We start from the raw sequence: 11,037 nt of genomic DNA, 5'->3' as shown, positions 1-11,037 counted from the left end.
GGGCTCCAGGATTTTTCAGGAACCCTGAAATTTCTGAGATCCAATAGACCCAGGCTGAAAAATATCAAGAAAAAAAATTGCACACCCCTATTGACTGACCTGACAAAGGTAAACTAAGATGAGTGAATTCATAGGACACAATGAACAATTATTTATCTGCAGGGCTTTTTTTGAGCAGGAACACACAGGAACGCAGTTCTGGCTGGCTTGGTGTCAGGGAGTGTGTCCTAATATGCAAATGAGTTCCTGCTGGGCTTTTTCTGCAAAAAAGCCGTGTTTATCTGAATGGCCTGTGTACAACTTATGCTAACTTTACATGTTTGCAACTTAATAAGACAATTTCCTCCAGTAATAAAAGTTAATGTAAGTACTATACAAGCCCTTCAAATAAACCCTGGTGCATTATTTAGAGATGAGTTGAATGACTAGATTCTTATTACCAGAGACAGTTACAGAGCATGAATCATTATTCTGATACTGAAAACTTAAACTTAGCTCAAATTCATTTCTTTGGGAGTTCCAATAGGATCAACAAAAGGCATTTCAATATAAATAACTTTAGGAACATGACAAAAAGATGACCCCGGCAGTAGTGATTAAGAATATATTAAGTAATAAGAAGAATCACAATGCTTTTTCACTTACCACAGTCATTGACAAAAAACTCATACATTGTTTGTATGGTTCCTTTAGGGATTTCTGGCAAATCTATTTTGCTTCCATGACTTCTTAAAAAGGCCTCCAACTTATCCCTGCTATCCAGTTCTAGAAGGGAGCCTAAACTCCACATCAGCCCAAACACGAACAGTTTATGAAGATGTGCCAAACACGAAATACCTCCTTCTTCCTTTGAAGGTATCAAACCTTCCAGAAGGTTAATGGACTGGAAAGATTTTAGAAGGAGGGAAAAAGTTACACAAGATTTATTTTGCTTAATAAAATCTCAGTGATATTCAGTGAATCAAAGGCTGGTGAACATAATGTATTGTTCCTCTACAAAATAATGTCAGCTTTAGATTAAATGCATCTAATGCTGTCAAGAAAGCAAGATTACTATGTTTGTTTCTAACACCTAAGACACCAATAACTGATATACCTGCATAATATAATTACATTCCAGGAGCTCCATTTTGGGGTTAAGGTTTAGTTTCATGTACGTATATGCTGTTTCAAACACTTTATCATATAAGCCTAACAGCACATCAGCTTCTTGGGGAGTACGTGTCTTTAGCCAACCCTACAAAAAGGCAGAAATAAGCATAAAAACCCAATAATGGTAAAATTTGTTAAATTTTAAAAGAACAGCCCTAACTGTTAAATGTACCTGCAATATTGGCCTCCAGCTTAAGGCAGAAGAACTGATATACACCATACCCATCCTAGAAACTGTAGCAGGAGAAGCATTTTCAATGTTATGAACTTCAAAAAGCAGTTTGCAAGTGGGAGACATGGGAATCCGATCACCATTTGCTAAGGTGAGAGTCTTATTATCATCCAATACTGAATTCAGATTTTCAATCCAAATGGCATCCACAGGGCCATCTAGAACTAGAAAAATGTTCTCTCCTGGAAATGAAGAGGTAGGGATTACATAATGAGTATAACATTGCAAAATGAACAAATAGAAGATTTTATCAGGCTTCCTGTGATTCTGCAAGTGAGGAAGACAGAAGACTACTCCTTGCCATCAAGCTCATCCAGTCAGCTGCCACATGGCCCCTTCCCACTTTGATTCCATTAGCAGCCAGCCATTGCAGCAACTGCAAGGGAGGGTGTGACCCTTTTCATTGTTAATCTATGTTCTTTATCATCCCAGTGAGTAATGCTTAACCAGTAAGAAGACCAACTAAATAGTTTAATGCAGGGCTCCCAACCTGTGGTTTCTAACTTGCAAAAAACACAATAGCAACATTGTTTCTTCTGGTCTTCCTGGTCTTATCTTCCATACTAGCATTTTGGCCATTCTGGGTGCTTTGTTAGCTGGCAAAGCTCAGATACCTGTACAACTCTGCTTTTCCACTCCCTTTCTCCATGCATATTGAAGGCTATATATGTGTGTAAGGAAAATAAAGTATTTGTGTGAATGGGTAAAGGAGATGTCTGTCTTGCTTTTGAAAAAATGGCAGGAAAAGGACAGTAAAAAGGCTGCTATTTTTTCACCAAAAAAAGGATACAATGTGTTTTGCAAACTGAATATTTCTAGAGACTCCATCCATCAAGGCTTCTCCAGATTTACTGATTAGGTTGCTGCTGCAGGCAAAAGCATTCTTCCTTCCTCAACAAGAGCAGATTGCTCTGATTTCTTGTCTTGCTTGTTTCTGCCTCTCCTTTCCCACTCATTCCAGCTAGGACTCTTCTCATGCATCTGTGAATGCCTGAGCTGGTGAGTGGCCCCTTGGGAAGAGATGGAAGGACCACTCTCCTAGTGGCAGGGGTGGCGCTGGGGTTTCCAGCACCCAAGGCAAGGGGCAAGACACCCGGGAGGGCTTGGAGGGGGCATGCATTTGCTCACCTTCAAGGCATTTGGAATGTCTCAGAGATGAGCAAACACACTGCGCCCCCCCTCCCCAGACCTCCTGGGTCTGCACAGATCCGGGAGGGCTGGGTGGGTGAGGTGCGAGGGGTGCCTTGCCCCTTGCTTTGCCCCTGGGTCTGCACAGACCCAGGAGGATTAGGCAGTGCACAGCGCATTTGCTCTTCGGCTTCAAGGCTATTTTAGTGACTCTCAATACTGGAGTCAAAGAGCGTCACAACTGATGGTGCAAGAAATATGGTGGGAAGTAAAACTAGTGTAATTGCAAGCATCAGTGAAGAGATACCAAAATTAAATTGTATGCTTCCCATGCAATTTCACTGCATTTCACTTCAATGACCTCTGAATGTTCAGTTTTGATCTAAATAGGTAGGTTAATAATTTTGTTACATTTTGATTTAAGATGTGACCCTCTTTAGGCATTGGGCACTCTAATGTGGCCTTCATGTGCCAGAAGGCTGGGGACCCCTGGTTTATTGGAAACAAATTAAACCTATTCATTAGTTTGGTTTACACTGTGGAAGGGGGAAAGCCACTTATAGAATAAAGTTCATACAAAGCTGTTGCTTTAGAAAAGAAAAAGAAGTCCTTTATTGTGAAGAAACTACATACATGAACAGGAAAGGGAAAACAGACATTCTATCTGTGTTAGTACAGGTATTCTGTGTTAGTATGGAGTAAAGCCCTCTATGTTACAGGAAGCATGTTTTACTTTCCTGGTAGCTAGAGAAAGAAACAAGAAGACAAGAAATCAGTCACAAGCAGGCCTCATTTTGGGCAGGAGCTCCCAGGAGCAGAGCTCCAGAATCTCAAAATTTCATTGTGCTCTTTCTTTCTCCCCCCCACATCCCCAATACTTGTTTCTGGGCTCCATTGTTCAAACTCCCTGTGAGAATTTTGCTGAACTCTAAGACTGGACAAACGTTCTAATATTTTCCCCCACAAAAAATGGGGAAATAACCAAAACATATAAAGCAGACAGGTGGAAATCTTCATCATGCCAGTTTGGCCACATAGGAGAAAGTAATTTTAAAATTATGACAGAAGGCTGGTTTCAGCAACCCGTTGTTAGGAGCGACTCATACCAGCACATCCAGAGCCGCTCCTTAATCGGGCAGTGGAGGGGTCTCCCCTGTTGGGAGACTCGACCCTGGGACTCAAGAAAGGTCCTGGAAGACAGACGGCTTGAGCTGCGGAACGGGGGTGACAGCTGCCCCCCGATCCTAGTTCGCTGTGATCCTTGCTGCCTCGATCGCCATTTTAAAATGGCATTGGGGTTGACTGCCGGACTTCTTCTTTTCTTTTTTTCACTTAGCGATTCTGCATGAACTGGACAAGCTGCATCATTGTTATGAAGACTGTAAGTTCTCTTTCTTCTTAATATCGAGTCCTGAGGCCTTGCTCTTTCAAGAAGGGGAAGTGGAGAGCTGGGACTGAAGCGGAACATAGTCAGAGGCAAAGGCTGAGAAAGGGGGGGGGACTCTCTGGGTGTTTTCGCACTTAGCGTTTGCTCCCCTTATACCACGGCGCAATTATGTCCGGCTCATTTTCCTCGTTTTCGCACATGGACTCATTTGCGGAGTCGCTTTCCATGAAGCCCCGGCTCAAATCGTTTTCCCACTGGCATCGACTTGAGTTCGATGCCCTGTCAATCATTTTTTTTTTTTAAGCGCAAGTCTGGTTGCGTAAGGACGTAATAACGTAACATCGAGCAGTCACAGCTGTTCCTTCCCCTTCTTTTCGTGGACAAACCGCATCACGTGTGCTGCTTCTGCTCATGGATTGGCTGTAGCTGTAGGATCCTCCACAGCCCTTTATGTATTAACAGAAGCATTCACAGTGGAGAATCCTAGCACTAGATTCCCTTCCCCCCCAATTCTGAAGTTGCGAAATATCGCAATAACGAAGACAGAGAAATCGAGGGGTGTGTGTGTGTGTGGCAGCTTCTTCCTTTCCCAGCCTCGCTCCCTCCCGGGTGGCGAAGCTGGGATTTCCTCTGCGCTCTTTCCCCTCCCTGGCTGGCGCTTGCAACGGGGACCTGACTGATTCCTGCCGCCAGAGCTCCCCCCCCCCGCCCCATTCTCTCCTTCCCTTTCTGTGGCGCGTGTGAAGAGCGAGCTCGCGTCTATTTTCTAACCGAGCGGAATGTAGCCAGAAGAATTCAGGACTCCAACTTCCCATTTTATACATGGCGATTTTGTGCAGGTCCAGAAATCCTGGTGGCACAGCTGAGGGAGGCATTGCCTTTTTAAAACACACACACATGAACGCTTTGGCCCACGCCGGCACTAGATTTCTCCCCCCCCCCAACAATGTATAATGTAGTTGCGAGATAACGCAACAGCGAAATAACGCAGGAGGGGGTTTTTTTTGTTGTTAATTTCGAAATATCGCTATTACGCAAGAAATATGAAGTTTAAAAAAAAATGGCCGTGCGGGCACTTTTGGGAAGCGCCGCGAACGGCTGATGATTGGCCAAGGGGGTGGATGGGGTGGGAGGACGGAAAGGGAGAGGGTGACGCCCACAAAGCAGTCGATCCGGCGTGGATGGATTTCCCACAGCAAACTCCAAGGAGTGGATCCGGTGTGGATCCGGAGGTTTTCAAAAACTCTGGAAGGATGTTGAAAAACATACTCCGGCGTGAAACCCCTGAAGCGCTGGAGCAAACCGCAGCGCCGGAGCAACAGGTGGGAAAACCAGGAAAAGATCCGGAGGTAAATGGGGTGCTACGCCGAAGTAAACGCTAGTGCGAAAACACTCTCTCTCTTTCTCTTCCGAGGTTTCCAACAGTTCCTGCCTAACCTGGTGACTTTTACAATCCTTGCATGAGAATTATGAACCACACCAGTTTCTAAATATAGAAAAGACTTGATGGCTGAACTGAAGTGACTTGTTTCTGGAGAAACTTCTTTCTGGAGAAAGACTTTGCTTTGGGAAAGTTGTTAGCAAGTATCTATGGATGAGAAGGACAGCTGGTACAAGAAGCAATTTGAAATTTATGATGAAGTGCTCTGAACAAATTTATGTGAGATTTAAATTCTTGTGGGCTTTGTATCTCTCTCTCGGCTTGACTTCGCAAACGAAGATTTAAGAAGGGTGCAGTAGTCCACATCTGCTGCAGGCTCGCTGGTGGCTGACAAGACCAATGCGGGACAGGCAGATCCGGCCACAGTGGCTGCAGGGAAAAGTCTGATTTGGGGTTGGTGCTGTAGCAGTGCGATTCTTCCTCAATCTCCTTTTGTCCTCAAGACCAGCTATGCGTGCGTTCTCAAAGGAAGAGACAGCCTGGTGGATGGTGTGCCTCCATGCTTTGCGATCTGAGGCTAGGTAAGAACACTGGTGATGGTTGATGCGACAGGTGCCAAGGGATTTCTTCAAGGAGTCTTTGTACCTCTTCTTTGGTGCCCCTCTATTTTGATGGCCGGTGGAGAGTTCGCCATACAGAGCAATCTTGGGAAGGCGGTGGTTTTCCATCCTAGAAATATGCCCTGCCCAGCGCAGCTGCGTCTTCAACAGCAGTGCCTCGATGCTTGTAACCTCCGCCCTCTTGAGGACTTCAGTGTTGGTCACAAAGTCACTCCAGTGGATGTTAAGGATGGTGCGAAGGCAGCGCTGATGAAAGCGCTTAAGGAGTCGCAGGTGATGACGGTATAAAACCCACGATTTGGAGCCGTAGATGAGGGTTGTCATCACAACCGCTTTGTAAACATTGATCTTTGTGCCTTTTTTCAGATGCTTGTTGCTCCACACTCTTTTGTGCAGTCGGCCAAATGCACGGTTTGCCTTTGCCAGCCTGTTGTCAATCTCCTTGTCGATCTTGGCATCTGAGGAGATGATGCACCCCAGGTAGCTGAACTGCTGGACTGTCTTCAGAACTGATTCACCCACATTGATGCAGGGAGGGTGATAATCTTCCTGGGGTGCAGGCTGGTGGAGAACTTCTATCTTCTTCAGACTAACTTCTAGGCTGAATAGCTTGGCAGCCTCTGCAAAGCAGGACGTCATATGCTGCAGAGCTGATACTGAGTGGGAGACAAGTGCAGCATCATCAGCAAACAGTAGCTCTCGGATAAGTTTTTCTATGGATGTGGATATGCCCTTCAGGCCTGCGCAGAGGAATTTTTAGGTGAAGCACAGTGTGCGCGGTACTGGCTCCACCCTTTCACCTTGGGGTCATCTGCCATGGCCCAGTAAGCCAGGACGCCGGCAGCGAGTCCTCCAGGTGGTAGGTGTTACATTAACGAGCTCTATCTGCCCAGGTTTGATGTTAGAGTTTTCCTTCTCTTGGTTGGCGAGGTTGGTGAGCCCAGCCTGCCCATCCGGTTATACCGCCGGACATTCGGTCGCACCATGACGTGGCAAACTCTGTGAGAAATGGGGGGAACCAGCGGGAAGGTGTTGCCATGGATGCAGTAATGCAGGAGAGGCCTGATGGTGGATATTATGGATATAACCTTTTAATTTTGGTCTTATTTTACATATAGTTTGAATATTTTTTGGCTTTTTATTTTTATATGTTAATTTTCCCCATTTTTTTCTTTTTCCAATATCATATTTGGAGTTTTTCATTTTTTGGGGGGGGATATCTGGATTAATTTGTTCTGGTTTATTCTTTTTCTTCTTTTCGGCTATGTGTTTAATTTTTAACTTCTCATTTCACCTGTGAATTACAAATGGGGCATCCAGCCCTGGATTACAATTCATAACCTGGAGCAGTTGGATGAGTTTGTTAAGACTTGGATTTTATTGAGCTATTTCCGTTAGAAAAAACGTCACAGTGAACTGTTTCTGTTTCAGTGAGTCGAACTGTTTTGGCTAGGTGGCACTAAAGATGTTGTTCTAAAAAGCTTTTGTTTAGTGTAAGTTTTATCATTGTTTTGGGTTTGGTAAACTGTTGATAGAAGCTAAAAGGCTTTCTCTAAAATCACTGTATAATATTGGTAATGTATGGCAGATAATAGCTTATCTAATACAAACAGGAACATTGAGTTTCAAAACAAATTTTCAAGAGGCAGTGTATGGATCTTGCGGTTGTGAGTGCAAATATATTAATAAGGATGGAAAATAAAGCTGCGACTGGCTTTAAAGAAACAATTTTTAAAAAAGATAATTGAGAAGGTAAACCACCAATCCCTTCATCTAGCTCCTCGTCTGGCCCAGGGGAATTTACGACCATGCAGGGAGATACGAAAGAAATGCAAAATACTCTACTAACTGCCATAGCACAGTTGACTGGTAAAGTAGATAATATAGGAGAGCAGATGGCAGAGATCAAACAAGAGCTCCTAGAGAACAGAAAACAGACAGCGGAGACCAACAAAGCTTTAAAGGCACTGGATGCACAGGTGACGGACAATACACAAAAGATGGAACAATTGGGAAAAGAATAATAATAATAATAATAATAAATTTTATTTGTACCCCGCCCTCCCCCGCCGAAGCAGGCTCAGGGCGGCTAACAATACGGTGACCAATGGTGCACCAACAATAAAACAGTTACACTAGAAACATTAAATTAACATTAAACTAACCTTAAAAGCCTGAATTAAAACAATTAACTAAAACATTTTATGACGCTATCCTTGACACTCTTCTAGTTGATGCTGATGGCGGATTTTCAGTTATTCATAAGCTAATTTAAAAAGGGTGGTCTTGCAGGCCCTGCGGAACTGATCAAGGTTCCGCAGGGCCCGCACCTCCTCTGGGAGTTGGTTCCAGAGATGTGGGGCTGCGGCCGAAAAGGCCCGAGAGCGAGTATTCTGTAGTTTAATTTGTCTTGGCCCAGGGGTAGTCAGTCTGTTCTTTCCTACTGACCTCAGTGCTCTCTGGGGTTCATACGGGGAGAGACGGTCCCTCAGGTAGGCTGGTCCTCGGCCATATAGGGCTTTAAAGGTGATAACCAGCACTTTGTACTGGACCCGGTATACAATCGGTAACCAGTGCAGTTCGCGTAGCCCCGGCCGTACATGTTCCCATCTTGGGAGACCAAGTAACAGCCTGGCCGCCGCGTTCTGCACTAGCTGTAACTTCCGGGTCCGGCACAGAGGCAGCCCCATGTAGAGGGCGTTACAGAATATACATGATACCAAACTTCTACAGCTGGAAATAGATAGAGGAGCCTACATGCTTAAGTTTCAAGATGTACCAGAAGAAAAAACTGAAGATTTACAGAAAATATTAAGTGAGACCTTGGCAGAAATTTTACAGGTGACTCCTGAAAGGATGGTGGAAGAGTTTGATCAAGTTAAGCGAGTACCATCAAGCTTTACAAGACAGAATAAATTGCCCAGCGAAATGAAGCTTACAAGAAAGAAGACCAGAGATGATATCTTGAACAAGCAAGAGACAAATCAGTGATGATAGAAGGAAATATGGTGAAAATCTTGAGAGGTACCATGGCCAGTGAGACAAAAGAGGAGAGAATATCAAACCTTGACAAGTTTTCTGAGAGAAAGAGAAATACTCTACACATTGCTAATGCTGGAAGGTTTGCTTTTTACTTATGAGGAGAACAGATAAAGGATAAATTCTATCTTTAAAGCTCAGAATTTTCTAGATAGAGCAAAGGGAAAAGAGGGGAAGGAAAAGAAGGAAGATGAAAAGGAAGAAGAAAGCTCTGATGAAGAGGATCCAAATGAACCACAGAAATATCCGACAAGATTACAGACTAAAAAGATAAAAAAGATAGTGATTGGAAATGGATATAATTTGTTTACAAGAAACCTATATTTTAGCTAAAGATCAACACCTTTTGAAAAATAAGAAACTTGGCAGTTTGTTTACAGCAACAGACATGAACAAAAAGAAAAGGGGAGTGGCAATTTATGTTAAGGACAAATTTAACCCACAATTACAGTATGCTTCTGAAAATGGAAGAATTCTTCTAGTGGAAGTCATGGTGGACAATAAAAAAATCCTACTGGCAAATATTTATGCCCCGAATGATCACCAAGAGAAATTTTTCCAAGACTTACATCTCAAGTTGTCAAACCTGGAATATGCAGAATACTGCATAGTAGGAGATTTTAATGCAGTTTCTGACAGACAACTGGATAAAAAAATAACATACTAAAATCAAAAGTCTTCAATTACCAACACGTTTTTGGAAGCTAGTAGAAGAATTGGACTTGGTTGATGTATGGAGAACAAGATATCCAAATTCGAAAGATTTTACATACTATTCTGCCAGTCATCAAATGTGGTTGTCAGAACTGGAGAAACTTCAATCAAGGCCCAAACACGTTACAAAAGGATAGGCTTTATTGAGAACTACAGAGGTAGAGGTACGAGATAACACTGATGCCAAGCCAGGCATTTGTTACAGTTTTATGCGGTTGTTGTAGCAATACTAGAAGCAATAATAAAACCATCTTTCACACGGTTTGGAAATGACTGTCTCCTTCCCAGGGATTGTTATCAGGAGGGAGGATAGCGTCCCGCTGTGAAGGCCTGTTCGGCTTGGCTTCAAAGGCCACCTGCAGATGTTGACCAGGGGTTATCTGCCATCCTTCAGTGATCACAGTTTGTTTGAAATGCACATGAATCTATGTTAGTGGCCTAACGCAAAGCACATTGGGTTAGTCTCTGGTTACAGCATGGAGTCAGTTATGCTAACAGTGCTTAGTGAAGTTACAAGTTCTGACATACTGCCCCCCCCCCTAAGGCTTCGCCCCGGGCTTGTGTGGGTGCAGTAGGTGGAATTTCTTTAGCAGTTGTGGAGCTGAGACATCGCTAGCTCTGACCCACTCGTCACAACTCAGGGGAAAATACTTCCATCGGATTAGGTAGTACAGTACCCCTCGCCTGACCATGGAGTCTAGAATCTCCTGCACCTCATGGTGGCTCTGGCCCTTCACTCGAGTAGGAGGTGGCTCTGGAGGGCGAGGGTGCCAGGATGTAGCTCCAGGATCTTTGCGAAGAAGGCTGCAATGAAAAACAGGGTGAATCTTACTAAGCAGCTTGGGCAATTCCAGCTCCACGGTCACTTTATTTATCACTCTTTTTATTTTGAATGGCCCTAGATACTTGTAAGCGAGCTTGCGACAGGCCTGGGGAAGAGGGAGGTTCTTGGTGGACAAAAATACTTTCTCCCCTTCCTTGAGTTCCCACTGGGGGGAGTGTTTCTGTCAAACTGTCGCTTGTACTCTGCTTTGGCCTCCTCCAAGTTGTCTTGAATCACTTTCCAGCCCTTTCGCACCCCCTCCCACCACTGCTGACAGGAAGTTGGCTCTGGGGAACCTGCTGGGAGGGGGAGGTGCGGGAAGGGCCTCCCCTCATAACCATTCACAATCTGGAACGGGGATGTTTTGGTGGAGCTGTGCAAGCTGTTGTTGTACCCATATTCAGCAAAGGCTAGGAGCTCCACCCAGTTGGACTGTTGGTAATTAATGTAACAGCGGAGGTATTGTTCTAAAAGACCGTTCACCCTCTCCGTCTGTCCGTCCGTCTGGGGGTGGTAGGTGGAGCTAAGCCCCTGCTCTATGCCAGCGATTTTGCAAAACTC

The 11,037-nt window shown here is 44.3% G+C and overlaps 2 protein-coding genes across 3 annotated transcripts in view; one reads left to right on the top strand and one right to left on the bottom strand.

Moving 5' to 3' along the window:
- Positions 1-11,037, top strand: part of GLO1 (glyoxalase I) — a 295,016-nt gene that overhangs the window by 75,855 nt on the left and 208,124 nt on the right. The window lies entirely within an intron of this gene.
- The window catches only part of DNAH8 (dynein axonemal heavy chain 8), a 329,757-nt gene that overhangs the window by 141,319 nt on the left and 177,401 nt on the right, over positions 1-11,037 (bottom strand). The window contains exons 49-51 of the mRNA XM_060243601.1: positions 1,325-1,566; positions 1,097-1,237; positions 646-883 (exon numbers count right to left, since the gene is read on the bottom strand). Coding sequence (XP_060099584.1) covers positions 646-883; positions 1,097-1,237; positions 1,325-1,566 — 621 coding nt within the window. The remainder of the gene's footprint in view (positions 1-645; positions 884-1,096; positions 1,238-1,324; positions 1,567-11,037) is intronic.

This window comes from Heteronotia binoei, chromosome 1 (assembly GCF_032191835.1).
Source record: "Heteronotia binoei isolate CCM8104 ecotype False Entrance Well chromosome 1, APGP_CSIRO_Hbin_v1, whole genome shotgun sequence".
NCBI classification, from domain to species: domain Eukaryota; kingdom Metazoa; phylum Chordata; class Lepidosauria; order Squamata; family Gekkonidae; genus Heteronotia; species Heteronotia binoei.
The sequence above is the reverse complement of the archived record's forward strand: the minus strand, read 5'-3'. Positions and strand labels throughout refer to the sequence as shown.